Below are 23420 nucleotides of genomic sequence, written 5' to 3'. Positions count from 1 at the left end.
ATCCTATGTGCATATAATCAATTTTTGGGTTACATATATCGATTCCAAAGGATCGTATATATGTACATGCATATGTACGTATGTATATGGCATCCTATCAACCTTGTTTTCTTATAGACTGTTAATTTTTCCGTAAAATTTTTTTTTTCATAATTTAAATATTAACAAGTTTTTTTTTGAAGGAAATTAATTAAAAAGTTTCCGTACGATTTCCAATGTACGTGTTAGTTCATTTCCTTATAATAATTTTATTTAGAAAGTGCATACTAAGTGATTCAAATTTGTAAGCGGATATCCCATATGCACTCATGTATGATGTAATATGTGTGTAAGTAAAGCAGATTTTTTAAAAACTACGCTATTGAAATACATAGCTCCAATGAAATTCTTAGTCTCTACCTTATAGAAAATTTTTAAAAAGCAATTGTTTAAAATAGGACCATGGAAGTATTTAACTATGTACATACATATGTTAAATATGATATTTGCTTGATCTTTAAGAGAATATCTTTTTTATTTAAATAATTTATATAATTTCATTGTTTAGTTTTTTGAATTTATTATAACAAAATTTAAAAATTCTTGTACAATTTTTCATGACCTTATTTTAAGAAGTAATTAAACTAATTTTATTACCGTTACCAAAAATATTAGCTATATAATTTTCTAATCATGAATTTTAAATAAATAATCAAAAGTAAAACATTCAACTACCAAATAATTGTGATAATGTTTTGAAAAACGACTTATTGTCTTAAATTCATGTACATGAAGGTAAGTAAGTTTTTACCAATTTTGAAAAATTCTGCCAATGTTTAAATATTATTTATTCTAATTTAATTATAAGTATATTACAACTACATTTTTTAAAAATGTACAATTTTTAGTACGTTTCGATTATATTAATATAACTTTTATAATAAAAACAAAAAAACAATATAGAGTAAATTTAAATAACAATTACATTATTTACTGGATTTTTTTGAATTACAAAATTATTTTTTATTGATTTATAATATGTATGTTTATTTATAGTATAAGTATACAGGTATATAAATTTAAACTAGACTATTTCCTAGTTTTTAAAGCATTTGATAACCATTCCATTGCCTCATCTAAACCTTCGCCTTTCGTCGCAGATGTTTTAAATATTTGAAATGTTCGAAATTTTAAGTTTTCTAGGCCCAATGCAGAATGAACTTCGGCAACTGACATACAACCCTCGGTATCTTGTTTATTGGCCATTACAACTAAAATAGCGCCTGCCAGCTCTTCTTCTTTTAACATATGCAACAATTCATCTTTTGAAATTCCTATACGATCTCTATCAGCTGAATCAACAACATAGATTATTGCATCTGTATTACTGTAATAGCAACGCCAATATGGTCTAATACTTGTTTGCCCTCCTAAATCCCATACTTGAAATTTTAAATTTTTATATGTAACTGATTCAACATTAAAACCAATAGTTGGAATTGTTGTTACAACTTCTCCTACTTGAAGTCTATACAATATTGTAGTTTTGCCGGCACCATCTAACCCCAATATTAAAATTCTCATTTCTCGTGATCCTAATAATCCTCGAAAATAACTAAATAATCCACCCATTTTTAATTTTAAAATAAATGCACCATCAAAATTAGTTTACTTAAAAATTTTCAAAATTTAATTTTGCTTATAAATTAATGCTTTTTACTTTAAGGTAAATGCTTATATTTAAAAAGTATGATACAATCCAAGATATTTGTTATTTAGTTCTCTTAACATTTTTCGTGTAAGTGACAAACTGACAAGTGTACATTTTTTGAATGTCAGATTAGTTGATGGCATAAACTTTTAATTTTGTTAAAGTTAGGACCTTGCTGAATTACAAGGATATGACAGATCACAGGATTAAATTACAAGACACTACATTAAGCAGAACATAATTCATTTCTACATCACCACGATCATTAAAATAATTAGCAAAAGTATATTACGTATAAAGTATGCACACATGCATATCAGATTGGAAACATTAGGTCTGCCTGTGATAAGAAAGTTTTTAAAAACTTTTAAAAACTTTATAAAGTTTTTGCATGGCTGGGATAATACTTTTTGAACAAAAATGAGAGAATATTATGGCATTCTCATTTTCTCAATGCTTAAAATTTTTTCAAGTTTTGTAAAGTAAAATTTAGTGTTTTAAAAACTTCAATTCTTATAGCTGTCGAAACATATGTTTTTCTTGGTTATGTGTCTGAAAGTTTTATTTTTGAAAAAAAAATTTTTCATCAACAATAATTTTTACACAAATGGTTTTTTTAAGTTTCACACTTTTATAATCCAAAATCAAAATTTTCGGTTTTGGTATAATCAAAAAATATATGTTTATGTTTGATAAATATTTTGAAATTTGAAGTTTTTCGAGTATTTATAAAGTTTTTAAATTTTTTTTCAAGTTTTCAAGAGAAATTTCGCTATTGTTTCTCTTTTTAAAGTTTTTTCAAGTTTTAATCCAGACAGACCTATTATGAAACAAAAACTGCGAAAATATATTTAGTGTTATTTTTTTTTTTTGTTAGTCTACTCAAAAACAAGGGTTTTCTAATATCGAGTTGACAATTCTTTTACGCAATGTTTTTAAATATTTAATATGTAAAGATAATATATACGTAAAAAATGCACAAAAATGTAAATTTTTATACAAAAATATTATATTAATGTTATTTGAGATATTTGTTGCCATGTATAATAATGACATAACTACTGTATGGTAGGTTAGGTTCCTTATTTTAAAATTTGTAACGAGTCATGTTTTTCTTTTTTTCAAGCAGTTGATTTTGTGTTTCGAAATAATTAAATATAAAAAGTGTAAATAAAATTTGTGCAATATTCAATAAAAATATTATTATTTTTTTGTTGACTATAATAATCTAAAAAGTTTTCTTATTTGAATTAGCTTCGTTGTTTTATTTAAAATGGCTCAAACGATAATGTATTCAAACATGTATGAATCATTATCAAAGAAGATGCATGCTTGATATAATTTTGTATAGTAAGTTTGGTATAGCCGCGTTCTGGTGAGAACTGCCTTTCCATATAACTAGCAAATTTAATTCGTGCAGACGTCACATCTCTGTTATGCATAGTAGATACTCACGACGCAAGTACTATTCATTAAAGGTTTCTAAAATTTAGGCAAGCTATTTATTAGCTGCATAAGTAGAGAAAGGTTTTAATAAAGGTTAAATTTTTCAATTTTTATCCAAAAATTAAAATTATAATTCATTTTAGAAATAAATTGAAGAATTACATAAAAAGTGATTTTATTTCAATTTAGTGAAATACGAAAAATTTTCATATAAATTTCACTTTTTCCAAATTTTCTTGTGTGGTAAATATGGATGTAGAAAATACACTTTTACTTTTAAGGAATCAAACGGAATCGGATAACTTAGAAGAAATAAATATGTTGAGAATTTGTTTATCGAAATATCACAAGGATATAAAATATCAATGTGATATATGTAAGAGTATTGCTTTTGTGAACTTTGGAAAATTTATGGACCACTATAATACGGAGCACAGAGTTTTTCTTTATGTTAAAGATAATAATTGGGGGCTTTTATCCTTGTACAAATATAATTTAATGCACAAGGAGACGGGATCACACAATTTGAATAAGGAATATTATAAAAATCGGCAACCCAAGGCTTTTGTGTATTTTTCCATCGATTTTGAACTTCGATTTAAATGTAACATATGTGAGGATCATGATTTCTTTAGTTTTGAAGAAGTGCTCCAACATTTTTGCAGTTCTCATTCTCACTCATTTGATTTTGAAAATGAATGGGTTTATCTGATTCTTAATACTAAAGATGATAAGAGTTTCAAAATGAGCATATTGAAGGACACCAATCGTAAAACCAGTGCACATGGGGAAAGAGAATCTTATCATCCATTAGCCAGTGTTAAACATTCGGAAAGGATGACCAATCCTTTGGAATTATTTGATGACAGCAAAGATTTCAGAAACAATAATTTTTCGGATGAAACAACATATAAACCGAATATATCCATTTTTGGAAGCAGGGAACTTCAACTAGAAAAAGACGAAGGCCCTCGAATTGAAGATGAAAGTCGGCATAGACATCTTGCTACACGCTATGAAGGACAATCAGAGCCTTATCAAAAAATTTTGGTAACTAAAACCTTTTCTAGAGATGAGGGAGAAGAGGAAAACAAATTTGGGAGAACTCTGTCTTTAGAAAGAAATCCTGTGACTTTTAGTTCGTTTATTCAGGGAAAGGGATTTTCGGAAAAATTATTGGAGCCCAACATTCGAAATCCCATAAAAACCCGTATGGAATTTCTGAACAAGAATTCGCCATCAAGGGAAATTTTTCCAAAGCCATACTCCAGTAATTCTCCAAACACTAATAGCGTAAGAAATTCCCGGCATAATCCTTTTAGGGTGGGAGAAAACATAACGGTAGAAGTTGAGTCATCTCATAGTCAAGATTGTTATAGAACTAATTCTAATTTTGGAAGGCGGTCAGAAGTTTTTTCAGAAGATTCAGCCTCATATTCTAGTAATATAGCTAACAAAGACAGAAAAAATTTTGACCGAAGCGATGTGTTTATCGGAGACAGGGACACGATTTTCGGAGATCAGTTAAATTTCTACACGATGAGCTCATCAAATGAAAAAACTAACTTTGAAAAGGGACATAATCGCTTGCCAGAAAGTAAAATGGCAATTGGTTTGGAAAATAATTCGAATATTGCAGGTGGAAATAATTGGCATGCAAACAGAAGGGACACATTTTTGCCAAAATCATATGAAGAAGGTTCGCCAAGAGGGATGGAGAAGATTGATAGAGACCCCCTTTTTTCTAAAACAGGCACCCAAAATACATTTTCTAAAGACGCACCGTGGGAGTCAAATGATCCACTAAATAGATCAATTGAGAAATCGTTGCAATTTAGCAAATACCATTATACAAATCCTTCTTACAATGGAAAATTACGTACTTTTCATCCTCATTCCTTAACAAAAGCCGAGGAAAAATTTGGTGATCAACCCAATGAAACTTCTAACAAAAAAATTGGTAGTATGGATGAGCTGGCATCACGAAACAATTTTTCAAATGGGAGTATTACATCAACAATTTCAGGTAATCCTTTTAAACGGGCAAAATTGGAAAATGACGATATAAATAGTTCTTCAAGTGATAAGGTTGCAAAAAAAGGTTACAATATCAACGCCGTCGGCGATTTAGTTGAAAATTTTTCAGATGGTGTAAATGTTTGTAATACTAGCAAACATTCAGAAAAGTTATTTGAAATTGCTAATCCAGATGAAGAAGATTTATTTCCTGAAGAAGATGATGTTCTCACAATAGTAAACATTGGATATACTTTATTCAAAACTTTTACCTTTGAATGTATTTTGTGTACAGAAACATTTAGGACTTTCATAAAGTATATGAATCACTTAAGATTATCTCACAAAACAATCTTTCTACCTAGTGAAAAAAATATCATAAAATTGTATTTATACAGTGAGGATATCAGTACTATTAAACAAGACTTTGAAACGAAGTTGGAAACAAGAGCTAAAGTTTTCGAAAAAAGAACAAGGAAGAAAGCTGAACTAAGACAAGAATTGAAAACAGATCGTAGTCAGCTTCCGAAAGTTATTCAATTTAAAGGTGACTGGATAGAACTGGCCATTATTGACTTTGATACGACCACAGAATTTTTTAATTTTCGATGTGATGTTTGCTTTGAGAGTGGGTTTCAACATTTGATACAATTTCTTGCACATATTTTCGCAATTCATAAAAGTTGCTTATCTTATGAGTTAAATGGCAAATTGAAAAGTGGTAATTTAGTAGCAGCATTATATAATAAAACGAAATTTCCTCTAAATATGAGGACTAGAAAAAGAGAGTTAGAAAAATTGCGTGAAAGAGAATTAATAAGATCAAAATCTAATTTAATGCACAGTAGAATTGCAAAGAAAAAAGGAAAACCGGGAAATTCTAATCAAACAGAAAAGGATTTTGTTGTATAATTGATAAGAAACCAAAATTATTTGAAATAAAAACTTTGAGTGTTGAATTTTTCGCTTAAAATTTTTGTTTTTTCTTATAAATTATAAAATAAATATTAAAATTTATTGGATAAAAATAATTCTCTTATTCCATTGGGATAAACTTTATTTTTGAAACAATTAAAAAAAAAATATTAAGCAATAAAGTTATTGCTTTTCCATTTTTAATTATTAATAATAGAACTAATAATATTGCCTAAAACTAAAGGCAATTTCTGCAAAATCCGGAAACATGAAAAAAAAAATTTTTTGAAAATTATTTACATAAGGTAAAGTTGTTTGTAGAGTTGGGAAAGTTTTACACTAATGTAAATATATTTTAAATCTGCCTCATTAATATGTATATTGCAAAGGGTTCGTTCATTAATATATTGCAATTACAAACCCAATATAAGATTGAAGTTAATTGAGTTTTGGTTGGATACCATTTACGTTTACGTTTAATTCACTTCTATGTTGAAGACTAAACGTATTAATTATAACAAATATTTTTTTCCTTGATTGTGGAAATGTATGGGGCGCCGAAAATCATTTAAAAAGAAGTTAATAAAAGTTTTTAATATTTTTTTTTTTAGTTTCATCGATAAATTCTATAAGATTCCATAAAGAATACATAAAATATACGAGAAAATTAATTCAGAATTAAAATATGTATGTATATATTTATAAAAAAAATATTACATTTGTTTTTATTACAGTAACCCTTCCTTTATCGTATATTTTGGCAATAAATATTTTTTATGTTCAGGGACATCATATTAAAAAACCTCTTAAGAAAAAATAAAGAACAAGGAGTTAATGCAGTCTTGACATCATACCTTGAAATATAGCTTAAAAATATAAAATAGTTTAACTTCCAAAATGCAATAATACGGTATTATGACACTTACAAGCTGAATTTTATATTAACACGAATTATTCCATTTTGGAAGTCAAGGATATTTTAAGGCGTCCGTCAAAGCTTAAGTAAATGAGCATGTTCATAGAATGGGTACATAGGGGTCATTTACTAGTTTTACAATAAAATTGTTATGCACTCGTTAAATAAAAGTTAGTTATGTTTTTAAAAACAAATTTTAAGCACAAATATTTAATATTACAATAAACACGATGTAATTAATGTATGTTTTAAAACAAATAATATTCTACATTAAGTAAAATAATATTTAAACTAGTTCTAAGGAAAAAAAAGAAATTGTGTAGGATACAAATGAAGTTAATGAAATAATTAAGTTAATGAAATAGAACAGGATACACATTGAGTTAAAAAGATCTTATAAGGATAAGAAAATACATGTCTTACTGTAAATATATAGGAAAATAAAGTAATAGTAGGGCAAAACGTTCAAGGAAGATGATTTACTAGCACTAACATCCATTTTTTTCTTAAAAATACATTAAATTATGTGATAGGATAATCAATCAAGCATACATTTTGCAAAATAAAATCAATTTTGAACATTTGGAGTTATACACTGAAATTACAATATCATTATTGAATAATATTCTATTATATAATGTGATGCATATTAGAAAATTCACATGCTGATTCTTCATCTTATTTAAGTATTAGAACTGGCTTATTTAAGTATTAGAACTGGCTTATTTAAGTGATTTTGTTTTTTTTTTTCAGTATTTTTAATTTATATCTTTGTATTTGCTTTATAGAATAATTTCAAATACATATACATAGTTCATTTTATATAGGAAGAAAATATGGATGGTTTATTTTGGAAACAACGTAAGTCAATTTGCAATTTCAAAACTTTTTTTTAGTTCCAAAGCAATCATAATGTCAATAATTAGATAAGAGACTTATATTGTTGGATATGAATATTGTATAAAGGAAATAACAAGTTAACTGGTAATTTTTTTTATTTGTAAACTCAAACAGAGAAATATTTCATTTTTGTTTTGATACGGATTTAGGTAATTTTTAAAATAAACCATCCCGCATGTAATTCCAATTCAATAATATTTTTTGTTTTTGGTATTTTTAATTTCATTTTTAATTTTTATTTTCACATTTTTAACAAAAATTTTTATTATGAATATTCTATTTACATACATTTTTCTTATTTTTTTTTTTTTTTTAGCAAAATTTTGTTTTTATATTTCTACATTAATTGACTATCAGTAAAACATTATAAAATTTTTTAATATTTAATAATAATTTTTAATAAGATTTTTAAAGTACATACATATACATATGTGTAGGAAATAAAAACAAAGAAAAATTAAATTTTATTTTTGTTTTAAATATCTTAACTTTTATATATAAGCAAATTAGTTATAATATAAAAATATGTAAAATAACAAAAACACAATTATAAAGTATATAACAAAATAGAAATAAAATATTAAAAAATAATAGACTATAAAACACATAGTTTTTTTTTTCTTTTTTTTTGTTTTATTATAATTATATTGTATATTTGGTTCATTAAAATTATTGTAAAAAAAAAAAAAAAATTAAATTTTATTCTGTTTATTTTTTTTTAAATTTGTTAAGGAATGTTTAATTTTTAAATTTAAGTAACATTTATTAATGTAGAATGTAATTTCAGGGCAAAAAAAAAAATTCTATGAATATTAAATGAAAATTTTGCATCAAATTTATAGGGTTATCTATTTAATTAAAAAATAATTTTAATTTTTGTTTTTAAATTATTTTGTACAATTTTTTTTTTAATTAAGCCTAGAAAAGTCCACTTGCTCCAGTTTTTATTTTAACTTGTCTAGCTATATAACATGCAAAGAATATTCCAATTAACTAAAATATAAAAAAATGATTAATTATTTTTTTTTTATTAAAATATAATAATATAATTTGATAAGGGTATTTAAAAATGAAAAAAATAAATTAATATGATGTATTTTGAATTCAATATTAAAGTAGTTCTGAATTTTTAAATATAATTTAGTAAAATTATTTTTTAAATTATAGGATTTAACCATACTATAATATGAAATTTAAGGGCAAATAAATTAACAAAAAGCAATTTTGAAAATATTTTCTTAAAATAATTATAATTAGATTCAATATTGTCAAAGTAAACTATATTTAAATTGCATTTAAATTAAATTATAGTATTGAATGAATTCTTTTGAAATTCAATTTGAATTCTAAAATAAACTTTGAACGATAACATAGGAAATAGGAATTTATTTGATTAACTTAAGGTCATAAAAAGAAGAATTATTAGATTAGGATGTTGTCTTGTAAATTTTTATTTAAAAAATATAATTTAAATTTGTAATACAATTAATACGGTGTGATGTAGTAATATTATGATAATAATACGGTGTAATGTAATAACTGTAGGTTCCATAAGTGTAAATAAAATTTCTTAAAATATGCTTAAATTGATCTTGGTGAAGTTCAACAACAAAATTGCATTAAAAAGAGATTACTTTAGTTTAAAAAGAGAAAACTTTATAGAATATATTTTAGTTAATCTAATGCAGGCTTAGTTTAGTTTAGAAATTTGAATTAAACCATTTGGTTAGAACTGTGGTAATAAGATCCTGTTCATCGTATATATTTTAATTATTTTAATAATTTCTTTATTTGTATAGTTGTATATTCATCACGAATTTTTCAATTTGCGAAGTCTGGAAGTTTGAAAAAAAAACAATGAATAATAAAAAAATTTTCTTTAAAAATCTTAATTACATTTTTCACCTAGGTTTTGCCATGTCTAACAAATATCTGCTATCTTTTTTTAAATTTAAATTATTGTTATTAGCTCTTAATATTTAAATATAAAAGGGTAAAAAAGTTATACAAGATTCGTTTATGTATTTACATATATAAGAAAAATTTTTGTATTTGTCCATCAATAAAATAAATAAGTCGTAGATACACAAGGGTTTCGGCAAACAACTACAACGATTTTAAATTGAATTAAATGTAATATTTTTACAGTCTTATCATGTTAAACAATTGATAAATGTTAGCGGATTATTTTCTTATCATATAAATTTTATATGTATGTAACTATACATATTAATGGGTTAAAAAAAAATTTGTGCCACGGCAATTGAATTAATGTTAATATGTACTAAAATTAAAAGTGAATTTTATTGTCAATAGTTATCGCACATCACATGTTTAATTTAATTAAAAATAAAATTAGGTTTAAAAAATTTAAAGTAGTTTTACCTGAATTATTGCAAATATAATTCCAGTTGCTCCTAGACTAACAGCATGTGATTCAATAAAATCAGCGAATTTATTTAAACATCCTGCACCATGTAAATGTTTATTATTTATTTTTGCACCATTACATGAATAATTTCCAATAACACCATTTGGTATGTCACAGCATGACATTGGTAAATCTAATTTTTCTTTATTATTTTCGAAAACTCTACCCCAATCTTTATATGATTCTGAACCACAGCATTCAAACTAAAATTTTTATAAAATTAAAATTATTAATATTATTTATTTTTTGAAATTTTTAAGAATTATTAAATGTAAATAAATATATATGTACATTAATGTAAATTATTTACGGCCTACTAATTTAAAGAAGCTCATTAATAATATTTCGAGATTAATGTCGGAAGACAACATTGGGACTATTGTAAATTTGATTGACCAACTTTACATAAAAAAAATTTGTTATAATAAAATCTAAGTAAACAACATTTAATATTTTGTAAAATAATAATGTGTTAATTAAATTTTTAGATTACAATTATTAGTGTTATGTAAATTAAAATAAAGAATTTGTTCGTAGACTTTGCTTCTTGAAAAGCATAATAATATTACGTTTCATAGCTCGTTCTTGGTATCATATTGTTTAATTTTCTGAATTATATTTTTTTTTTGTTAATGAAAATCTGGGGTAATTTTTATATACACATAAATTGAATTATATTATAAAAATTTGAGCTATTTTTTGTTAGTAATTTTATGTATGTATTCATATAAAAGGAGTTGTAATTACTATTTTTGATAAAAATGAAATTTGCGTATTACCAGCATTATGGAATTTACTACATACATATATTTTATTTTAATACAATATAATACTATTCCAATTATATATTATAATTTTAGTAGTATCAATAATAAAAAAAAAAAAATAAAAACTTACTGATGTTTGTACTGAATCCCATATATATTGTATTTTTGGATATGATGAATTACTATATTTAACCATAGTATTTTGTAATTCTGTATCAATCAATTTATGGGCTTCGCTTCTCAATACATAACCTGCTATACCAGCTGATAATTCAAATATAAATATTAATGATAATAATATTGAAAATATTAATATCATGCAATAATTTTCTTTATATGCTCCACAACAACCAAAGAATGCAATTATAAATATAAATACACCGATAACAATTAAAAATGTTGGTATCGAAAAGAATTTTCCAATTAAAAATGAATCATATTCCCAGTAAACACCTTGTACTGTAGCTGCAACTGATATTATAATTATTCCAGTTATCTAAAATAAATTGAAAAAAAAACAAATATTTATATAATGTAATTTAATCACTAATTTTTTTTATTTAATTTTTTATTTTTTTTAAATAAATATTATAAAAATGATTTGCATTTATTTTGTGCTCCAATATTTTAATAAATAAAACAATATTTATATGTACGTATGTATATTGTTATAAAAAATATTGATCAATTTATTGAAATAAAACGAGTAATAATGTAAATATTAAATTAAAACAATTGTTTTTCTTAAGTTATTTAAAAAAAATATAAATTCTAATAAAAATAATTAATTTCATGAAAAAAAATAAAATAACAATTTATTAATAATTTAATAAATTTGATTTAATCAATAGCAATCTATTATGTTAGTTTGAATATAAATGATTAATATTGTCAACTATATAATATCGTAAATTTGTATTTGTTCATAGAAAAAAAAAATATCCCTGCGCTCTTATATTAGTTTTGTCGTAATGTCGCCATAAAATTTATCACAGTACGGGAACATATTTTTACCGACCGTATTGTGTAAACAATAGGTAGGTTATGTGATGGCAACAAATTTTGCATATCGAGTTTTCGGTGGGAACGTACTTCTCCATAGTAGGGAAGTGTAAATAAACTATTTTTAGCAACCTGTCGGTCTGTCGGTCTGTCGGTCTGTCGGTCTGTCCGTCTGTCGGTCTGTGTGTGCACGCGTGTATCTCAAGTTCGGCTGAACCGATTTTGATGAAATTTTATATGTAAGTTTGTTTCCACCATGGCACGGATCGTTCAACTTTTGGTATATATCAGGCCTCGGGAACTGCACTTTTTAGCGGGCCTGTTTTACATTTTTGAACATTTTGAAGAAAATATTCAACCGATTTACTTGAAATTTTATATATAAGCTCAGCTCGATCATACGCAAAAATTCCTAACTTTTGGAAGAAATCAGGCATCAGCAACTGGGCGTTTACTACGGGCCAAATATACATTTTTGTGTATACGAGTATAAAGAGAAATAATCAACCGATTTCATTGAAATTTAATATATGAACTCCTCGTATTAAAACAATGAACATATAAATTTTTTGGAAAGATCAGGGCTCGAAAACGGATTTGCGGGCCGATTTTGCATTTTTCACCATTTTGAAGAAAGTATTCAACCAATTTACTTGAAATTTCATATATAAGCTTTGCTCGATCATACGCAAAAACTCCTAACTTTTGGAAGAAATCAGGCATCAGCAACTGGGCGTTTACTACGGGCCAAATATACATTTTTGTGTATATAAAGAGAAATAATCAACCGATTTCATTGAAATTTAATATATGAATTCCTCATATTAAAGCAATGAACATATAACTTTTTTGGAAAGATCAGGGCTCGAGAACTGACTTGCGGGCCGATTTTACATTTTTCACCATATCCACAGAACAAATTGATGGAATTTCTTGAAATTTGATATTTGAGTTCTGGTTGTTACCGAAACTAACTAGCGAGCATTTCAGGGAATTCGGGTAGCACAAAGCGAAACTCTACTAAGAGCCAAATTTACATTTTTCTAAGTATGTTAACTATAAGCTTACTAATGTCCTAAAAATTGGAAAGAAGTATTTAACAGACATTTTTATAATATTCTGTAACACTTTCATTTAACTAGACAATACACAATGCGGTCGGTTATGTGCTGACCACATCAGATTTTTTTTTATTTTAGAACAGTTTGAAATTATACAAAAAAAAAAAACTGTAATATTTAATTTTCATATTTTGAACAGCAAAATATCGTAAATGTAAATTGGATTACTTTCTCTCTGATATATGGTATTAAAACTCAATTCAGCTTATACGAAATAATTACTGAACTATATATGATAATAAAATGTTATTGCAAATCGAAAGTTGCGGATCTTTGAAAAATTTACAATTTAAAAAATGTAAAAATTTTGTTTCATTTCAAGTTAAAGAACTTTTCTAAATGAAGGGAAACATTTATTTTTTTTATTATTGAAATATTGGAAACCTTCTTTCTGGCAAATTGGGCAAGTAAGAAGCAAGTAATATAAAAACACGCCAAAACAGAAATTTTTTGTAAACGCGTATTATAAATATGAAAAGCAAACAGATATTCAAAGAAGTAAAAGGAATTGTGCTCTTAAATGATAGTTTCTTGTCTGGGGTTTTACTGTATTTTGTTATTGCAAAATTTATTAAAAATAATGATTTGATTCTTCTACTACAAAACGTTATACGTTAGTCAAATATTACAAATGCCATTACTTACAATTTCTTTACGATATCTAACTAATGAATCGAATTTAAATATCGTAAATTAAGTTTGATTTTTGAATAAATTTTGATGTGACGTACATTATATAAGTTCGACAATTTCAAAAAATAAAATATAGTTTTTAATTAAAAAAAAAAAATCTAAAAGTTGCAACTAATAATATGTTTTTTTTTTTTTAAATTCTGTAAAATTTTATTTTATACAGATATGCACGCGGTATCACTTGTCATATAATGAAATATTTTAAAATTTTGTAATTAAATTTATTTTAAACGGTAGTAAATAAAATTGTTAAAAATTTATAAACTGTCTTGATATTTATGTAGTTATAGGTAACAGTTAAGGTAACAGTTAAAATTTTATTCCTTAGAATTATTTCTATAAGAATTTGTAAACTTAGGCAATAAAGGTGATTTAACTAAAAAAAAAAAATTAGGTGATTTACTCTATTTACATTTTAATATTATTCATTCGAATTGGTAACACTTTAAAATTTTAATACACACATTTTACTGTTATATAATTAACTATTATATAACTTATACTCTACATATGTAGATAACATATTTGAGATTCAACTGATCATTGATCAATTTAATTTTATGATCGTGGGCGTTTTTTTGCTTTCATTTTTTTTTTGTTTATAAACATTTTTTTTATTTTTTTTTTATGTTTACAAATAATAAAAATTTCTTAAAAGTTATTATTGATTTTATGATTGAAGAATTGTTTTTTTGTTTTGTTCTTCCACAATATTCTTAAAGTATAAACACTTTTCTGTATTATTAAAATATTTAAATATTAAAAAATTTTTCTTTATTTTTATGCTAATGAAGCTATTAACATTATTTTTTTTATTTGTATAACAGATTGCATTCTCGTTATTAAAAATAAATTCTTAAAAGTAAATATTAATGTAATAAAATTGTGTGTGTATAGAAACAAAAAAAAAATACAATAAAATAATATTAAATTATTGTTAAATTAAAAACAATTGCAAAAAAAAAAAAAATTATAGGAATAACAATATTTTTTTTGTCCTAATAAACGTTCATTTAACAAATTTCTAGTCAAAACTAATTTTAATTTCTTTATCTTTTTTGTAAAAAAAAAAGAAAACAACAAAAAAATAGAAAAAAAATTAAAAAAGTCTCCAAATGACTAACGTTTTGCTCACTTTTATTTTTATCAACAGTAATTATTGTTATTGTTATTATTGTTTTTTTTTTTTTGCTTATATAATTAAATAAAAGTAACGAATATATACAAGGTGTTACAAAATTATTAATAAATTGTTTACTTGTGTTTTTTGCGAAAAATTTTTAAAAAAGATTGTCATGTTATTCGAATTTAATAATTTTAAGATAATTCTCTCATTTATTGAGAGAATTGCTCAAATATAAATGAGAATTGCTCAAAAAATTGCTCAAATATAAATGAGTGACAAATAATGAAAAACTGTTGAGTCTCTCTCTAAATAAAAATTTTTACAAATATTTTATATAACAATAAATTTTTATATAAAATATTTGTATTTATGTGTAATGTTTGTGAAAGCCTATATTATATTTATAAACATTTATTGACTTTTTGTTTTTTTTTTTTGTTGTCTCTATAGTTTTCCATGTTATACATGTATACATATGTCTGATTCTTTGCAAACAACAAAAATTTTATAATAATAATTAAAACTTTTGATTATAATGCAATACTGCACAAGAATAATTGCATATCGTAATACTGCAACACAATAGCTGCGAAAAGTTATACTACAACACAATATAAAGTGATGAATATGCAATATATTTTCAATTATTTTATAAAATGAAAAATTTCATGTGATTTAATTTCGCTACTCATACAAATTTCATTTAAAATAATAATACATAAGTTTATTAGATTTGCAAAACTTATTTATGATTATGAAAACTTATTTATGGCCTATTGTTCTGAAAATTTTTGTAAGAGAAAGCACTTTCCAGTATTTTTTTGCAGTTGAGAGATTTAGTTAAAAGTTATTATTTTTTGCTAATTATTCACTCAAATTTTCAATATTATCTCTTTTTAACCTTTATATAATTTTACAATTCTTTTTGACATTGGCAATCGGGTATAGACATAAACTTTTTGACTCATTTTTGAATTTACAAGAATTTATAATTTTTTAATAAAATTAATAAATAAAATGAAATAAATTTTTTTTTTCAAACCTATTGAGATTATTATACAATAAGCCCGAGAATATAATTGAATTTTATTCGAATATTTTGGAAAATTTGATCATTACATACATATAAGTATTATAAATTTACAAATAATTTGATTGTAGTGTCAAAATATATTTATTTGAGATTTATTTGGAATCATTTTATATGCTTATAAATTTATTCACTTAACGTAAAATAAAATATTTTATAAATTGAAATCAATTGAATAACCAGAAAATATTTTCCAATTTTTACAACATTGTTTAAAATTTTTTTCCACTTTATTGCTTTTATGATTTTTGAAATATTTTCTATCTCTAAGTATATGTATGTATATAAAAAAAACTACATATGCAATTTAATGATATCATCTGCTTAAATTCATCTATTAAAATACGATCTATTATACGGTTTGAATATACTTATATACACAATTTATATATATATACAAATATTACTTAAAAAATATACATAAATGAATTCAATATGATTATAACGTTAACCATATGGCGCAGAAGCTTTATAAACTTTGAATTCATTTAGTATTAAGTATTATACGTATACGAATTAACTATTTCTCTGTTAAACCATGTCAGAGATATAATAATGACTTAATTAATAGAATAAAGACACATTAATATTATTATGTTGTTGATACTTGAGAGTAAAAATGGTCTATTTAGAAAACCTATAAAGAGAACGAAATTGTATTGATAATAGCACATTTATTACATACTGTACTTTGTTTTTTTTTTTTAATTCATATGCAATGCATGTCTTTTTTGTTTGTTTGTTTTATAATATACATAAATTAAATTTAAAAATAATTATAAATTAAAAAAAAAATGGAAAATATTAAAATTATTTTTTAATTTGCAATTTAATCTATTTATGTATGTATAAATGTAGGTGTGTAACGTATATTGTCCTATGCTAGAAAATGAATTAAAATATGTTTAAAAAATATAAAAGATTTAAGGATTTTCTTATTATAAATTATACTTGAAATTGAGTACAACAATTTAAAATATTTTGTAACTAATTTAAATTATATGGAAAAGTTTTTGGTTGTGGGTTCAGAATTATTTTAATTTTTCAAAAATACAATTCGGAATTTGCAAGTCATTTAAGAAACTGTTATACTGAATCGTAATTTAATGCTTGAATAACAAACAATGTTGCTTTTTACGCTATGTATAACATAAAACTTGAATAATTTTTAATTTTTTTTTTAATTTAACTTTAGATCTGGCATTTTTAATTCAATTGAAAGTCATTGAAATCGATTCGGAAAATTTATTTTTATTTTTATAATAAAAAAAATAATTTTTCGGATTTTTTCCCGAACTAAAAATATTATTCCGAATTTTTTTCCGAATTAGCATAAATAACAAAGAAATAAATATTTACTTACAGAGATGTGCTGGTAAAAAAACAACTAATTATAGGCCATATAACTCTCTAAACAAATAATACTCTGGTTGAATAACAATATAGCCTTACAATGGAGTATAATTACAATGTAAACGAATATTTACGCTAATATTTTTTATTCGTATAACTGTATAATATTTCATATTCATATAACTGTTATACTCCGGTTTTCATTCATCCATTATTTGTATTTATACAAAAACATTTCCAAATACACGGGAGTAGATTGGAGTGTTATTTTTTGTAAAAGGAACGCATCCAATATTTGAGTGAATCATAGACACATAGTCGTAACGGCTCACCTATTTTTCTTTTTTTATATGGAAAAACGGTTCGAAAATTTTTATTGTTTTAGGTGTGTAATTTTAAATTTTTCAGTTTGATTAGCAACGAAAATTTATTAAATATAATAAAAATTTTTTATAGTGTATACAGAAACATATTTGCATACATACATATATACCACACATTAAAAATTTTCCGATTTTTTTTTAATTTACAATTGGAAAAAGTATGAAATCATAAAATCGCAAGAAGATTACGCTCTAGCAATTAATTAAGAGCTTTTGTATAGCTTCAAAATTCACAAATTTATATTTATTTATTAATAATTTCCATACGTATGCGTATGTATGTATATATGTAAATATTTGATTTGTTTATAAAACCATTAGATAACACTTTTATAAATTCTGAAAAGTATTTATGGATCCATCAATTATTATTTTAATGATTTCATAAAAATATACTGTAAATATTGCTCTCTATAGTGGAATTTATTTCACAAATTATTAAAAGATTTGAATTTGTTAAGCGATCACAGTCATAATATGTATATATACTTACTTAAAAATTACAAAAAATGCAATATTTTTTAATATAATTATTCTGATAAGCCAATTAAAGGAATGACTTTATTTACATAAATTTAAAGTTTTTCCGATTTTGTTGTAAATCAACCGAAAATGCAGCATTATTCGTTGTTATCATAGGACGCTAAGGTGATGCTTTCCTTTTGCAGGAGCGAATATGTATAAAAGCTCTATAATTTTATATAGATTGATGTAGATAGTTGGGAATTTTATACACATATAGATAGTGTTATACTATAGTTAAGTTTTATATGCTCTTAAATAAAAATTTTTCCCAGCTCAAAATTTGTTATAGCTAGGATTGAGATGAATTCGGAAAAACGAAAATGTCTTCGAGAAAGAGCAAAAAAAATGAAAATTTAAAAGTGAAAATATTGTAAAAAGAATTATTATTATAAAAACCATACAAATGTCAACAAATTAAGACAAAGGAAAAAAAAGTATTCCGATAACAGAACTGATAAGTGAAATGACGTCGTTAATTTGATTAAAATCTAAATTAGCTTATATATGAGAAATTAAAATTTATTTTTGTTACTCAGCAGAATAAAAAATTATTTTAAAAATATTGATTATCACTCATTCGTAAATATAATATAACAGTTATCGTCGCACATATTCAAAATACAGAAATGTTATATTAATGAAGTTTCGATTTTGAATCAAGAAACATATTTTTAGCTCGATATTGTTATTTAACATTATTATTTTATTCCAGTTATTTATTCAGCACTTCAAATTGTATACTGCTGAATAAATTAGATTGATGTTAGAGCTATGTATTAAAGTACATGTCGATATTTTTGACAACAATTGAATATTCAGTATATATCGATTGTTTGACAACGACTGTTACGATGCAATTTTTTTTTAGGTTATAAAATTTTGTTAAATGTTAGTTTATTAAGTATATAGTAATAATAAATTAGGTTATCTGAAAAAACTTCTTAATGTTATGTGTATGTACATTTTACATATAATCTGAAATTATTATAAAATTATAAGATATTATAAGATCACAACTTCTAATTGCCGAATTACGTAGTGATACACCCAAACTTCAAAATTGCAATAATACGATAATAATATACAATTCAGCTTATAAGTTATAACGTATATTATTACAATTTTACAGCACTTTTGAAGTTATGGATTGTATTTCTGTAATATCGATGTCAGACTATTAAAATAAGAAAAATTAAAAAAAAAATTATCCTAATACTACAAATTCTCAAATTTCACCGTTTAATAATTTTAATGTGTTAAAATTATGTGATTTTAATTTAAAATTAAATTAAAATCCTTGTTAGTTCTATTAGAGCACAATTATACCCGCGCTATACATAAACACCCAAATGCAAATCTAATGTTAGGGTGATTCATTCAGCAACAAAAAATTGCATTGCTAAATAAATCAAGCTGGTTCTAGATTCGCATTTCGGTAGACACCCTATTTGGGTACCTTAAATTTTAAATATTTACAAAATAATGTTTACACTTAAAAATGTTATAAAATATTTTTAATACTTACCACAAAACATAAATTGAATGCAAACAGTAAATAACGTATGAAATTCGCTCCTCCTGTTAAAAGCGCCATCTTTTTATTTTATAATTTTTTTTTTTTTTATTAATTTACAATATTAAGAAAAAATTTAATTTATTCTTATACGAATTTTAAATTTTAATTTAAATAAAAAAAAAAATAATAATTTCAAATTATAAATCCGAATTTTTAATCTGTTCCGATATTAAAAAATAAAATAAAATAAAAATAAAATAAATAATATAAAAATAAATTTAATTAAATAGAAAGTTACTAAAGTAAAATTTTATGATAGAAAAAAAAAAACAACAAATGATTTTACTTTTGTCAGGTGTATTTTATAACTAAATTATTCGAATTATTCAGTTTTAGGTATTGATTCTTTTTTGTTTCTTCTATTGTGTTATCAGGATTTTGTTGTTTTTTAAATTTCATTGTTTTTAACAGATTACTACCAACATACACACACATATACCGAATTGATAAGATAATTTATAATTTTAGATATTTAGCTTTAATTTTAATCATTTGTAATAAATTCATCAACATAAAAAAAAAACTACTTTGAAAATCATAAAAGAATCAGGGTTATTAAACCACAGGCAAAAATCAAAATAGCATAAATTTATCGAAAAATTCAAAAAATCAAAAATTATAATGAAAGGAAAAAATGAGGTTTATGCAATTACAATGAACGCCATAGGGCAATTTTTTTGCTGCTTCATTTTTCGCGTTTTTATTTTTGACATTTCATGTTTGATTCGTTGCTGTTCATATCAATTTTATACAGAATTATAAAGTAATTGTGAAATAATAATTATGCTAACTGAATGTTATACAATTCAGCAAATACAAGTCATAAGCTGAATTGTGTTTTAATATCATCAATTTGAAATTCAATAAATTCTAAGCAAAATTTGAATGAAATTGAATGTATTTATTTTTTATTAGGGTTTGAATTAAATTTAATTTTTATTTTGATGTATAATCGAGATTCGATGCATTCCGCCTTACTATCACTCAAGTATTTAATTTCTAATTTGTCAAGTTACGATATTAGTTTTTTGTTTCTTGAAAATAAAGGGTTAAATAAAATAAAATTAATTATAAAAAATTTTTTCCTTATAATAATTGAGATTATTTTTTATAATATTTTTTTTTTCGATAAGTTTTTGTTAGTCATTTTTCATAATATAGAGACGATTGATTTATCGATTACTTGATAATATATTATCTCCATATTGTTATCGTAAAATTAATAAAATAAATTGATTAAATATTTTTAATATAATATTATTAAAAAGGTCAAATTGAAATTTTTTTAAAATTCTACCTCAATTTTAATTTTTTAGTGTAATCAATTTTTTAAAAATAATATGTGAAATAGCAACAAAAAATAATAAAGTCGTAATTATTTTAATCGAAAAAAAGTACATATGTATGTATGTATATGCGAGGCGTTAAAATAAACGAGTAGTTTGTTTGCTACATTCACAAAATTTATAAACTTTATATGGAAGTCTTTATTGCCTTAAAATTTCATAAAATCTGCAACAATTACAAGAAAAGTTCTTTCTGACACGTTGAAAAACAAAGCGTCCAAACAAACTAATGAGCACTTGTTTTTTTCTGTTTTCGGTAAAATATACAAAACGCACTTGATACAATCTTATTGATTAGATTATGACTAATTTACTTTTAAGATTATTAAATGATAACATAAAAAATATTTGTCTTCCTCCTTTATTTGAATATTTTAATTATTATGAAAACAAATTAAAAAACATAAATCTGTAATTTTTGTATAATAGTTTTTGTATAATAGTTTGGCGTCACATCACAATTGCAAAATAAACATTAGTAAAGTAATTAATTTTTATTTTTATCTAATCTAATTTTAATATATAAACGATAATGAATTGATTGTTACTTCAGAAGAAATTATAATTATGATATAATATAAATCCTACTTAATTTAATTTGAGAGACGCGCCTTCATATATGCAATATCAATTTTTTATTTAAGTCGCGCCTAAATGTTGTTTTACGATGAAACATGCCAAAAATTTAGATTTTTTAATTTTTCACTATTTTTATCAAAAAATTTTCAATTGTATCATTATACAATTGAGTATATGTGAAAAATTATGTTTACCACGAGCACCTTCGTATGACAGCCTGTGATACGAAATTCAAAATTTTCAGAGACTCGTTGACACACTATTACATGAATAGCAACAATCTCGTTCCGAATGTTGTGTTTCAGCTGGTTTATTTTTGAAAAGTCTATATTAATAAGCAAGCCAACAAAAACTTCAATATTACAAAATTCTAATACTACAAAATTCTAATCTTAATTTGCTTTCTATATTTACTCTACTCCGGTTTATTCAATCAAATGAAATTTCCCTATTTATTATATTTTAATTTTATAATTTGAATATTTCGATATTATTTTTTCATTATTTAATTTATTTCTTCTCATTTATCAAGTATAACAAACATAGTATATGTATTTGTTATTCTCCCTACCTACATATATCAATTCGGTATAACAGATCTTGCTATTTACGTCAAAAATTATTTTCTTTTTCGCTCAAAAATGCGAAAAATTACAGATTTTTTTTCCCGTTTTTTAAATTCCCATCAACGTCATGTTATAAATTTCAAGTTAAATTTATTATTTTGTATTTTAATTTTTATTATTCACATTTTTCTAATTATATTGAAATGAATTTGCAAACAAGAACAACAAAAAGAGTTCTAAAAACACATTAAATCTATTTTGAATAAAAAATTCACAATGTTTATATAATAAAAGAAAAACTTACAATAAGATTTTATTATTTTTTAATAATAATTCTGATTTGTTTAAATATTTTACACTTATCACTACTCACTCTATATTTTTAAGTGCGTATTAATTTTTTTTAAATTATTAAAATTAATTTTTTTTGCGAAATTAGTACTTTTGCATACTTGAACTTTAATTGTCATCGATACTGCGATATAAAAATTAACTGTATAGAAACTAATTCAAAAATTTACAACTCAATAATATTCTTTTCTTTTTCCAATTTTTATCAATAAATTTTTAGAGAATAGTAAAAAAAATAAATATCGCTTTTTCGACGATAAAGAGGCAATAATGATTGGCAGACTGTTCAATTTTCATGAATTTTTGCCTATATTTTTGCTTGTTTTTTTTTTTACTGATAACTTAATTATGCAAGTGTTATACATACATATAAGTACATATTGAATTTTACTTAGTTTATCTTTATTCTGTAAAATGAATGTTATATTTACGAGCGTAATATTTGTTTTTTTTACACAAAAAAACCTGATAATTGTGAATCACGAGTATAAAATAAAGCTCCATCTGTTACGAATAACATAAGATAACACACTTGTTATATAGTATATATATATATATATATATACCGTTAAAGTTATAGATAAAAGGTATATCTACATAAACAGTACAAAGCTTTAGTGGCGTCTAT

At 23.5% G+C, this 23420-nt stretch overlaps 3 protein-coding genes across 5 annotated transcripts in view; 1 reads left to right on the top strand and 2 right to left on the bottom strand.

The window, feature by feature from the left end:
• Positions 1–641: 641 nt before the first annotated feature.
• Positions 642–1776, bottom strand: LOC129609441 (ADP-ribosylation factor-like protein 1). Its single transcript, XM_055521352.1, has one exon. The coding sequence runs from the start codon at positions 1609–1611 to the stop codon at positions 1069–1071; it is 543 nt and encodes a 180-aa protein (XP_055377327.1). The 5' UTR covers positions 1612–1776; the 3' UTR covers positions 642–1068.
• A 1416-nt stretch (positions 1777–3192) lies between these two features.
• LOC129609434 (uncharacterized) lies at positions 3193–6187 on the top strand. Its single transcript, XM_055521343.1, has 2 exons — positions 3193–3217; positions 3280–6187. The coding sequence occupies exon 2, from the start codon at positions 3386–3388 to the stop codon at positions 6062–6064; it is 2679 nt and encodes an 892-aa protein (XP_055377318.1). The 5' UTR covers positions 3193–3217; positions 3280–3385; the 3' UTR covers positions 6065–6187.
• Positions 6188–8606: 2419 nt separating this feature from the next.
• Positions 8607–23420, bottom strand: part of LOC129609430 (CD63 antigen) — a 28341-nt gene continuing 13527 nt past the window's right edge. Inside the window, exons 1-5 of one of the 3 annotated variants that reach the window (XM_055521334.1) lie at positions 22746–22880; positions 19900–20108; positions 11212–11577; positions 10269–10517; positions 8607–8876 (exon numbers count right to left, since the gene is read on the bottom strand). In XM_055521334.1, coding sequence (XP_055377309.1) covers positions 8802–8876; positions 10269–10517; positions 11212–11577; positions 19900–19968 — 759 coding nt within the window. In that variant the 5' untranslated portion in view covers positions 19969–20108; positions 22746–22880 and the 3' untranslated portion in view covers positions 8607–8801. Of the gene's footprint in view, positions 8877–10268; positions 10518–11211; positions 11578–19899; positions 20109–22745; positions 22881–23420 lie in introns of those variants that run through there. The other 2 variants (XM_055521335.1, XM_055521336.1) reach the window with 2 other exon arrangements.

Source organism: Condylostylus longicornis, unplaced genomic scaffold, assembly GCF_029603195.1.
Source record: "Condylostylus longicornis isolate FDR11 unplaced genomic scaffold, ASM2960319v2 ptg000039l, whole genome shotgun sequence".
Classification (NCBI taxonomy): Eukaryota; Metazoa; Arthropoda; class Insecta; order Diptera; family Dolichopodidae; genus Condylostylus; species Condylostylus longicornis.
This window is presented reverse-complemented; position numbering and strand designations above follow the sequence as displayed.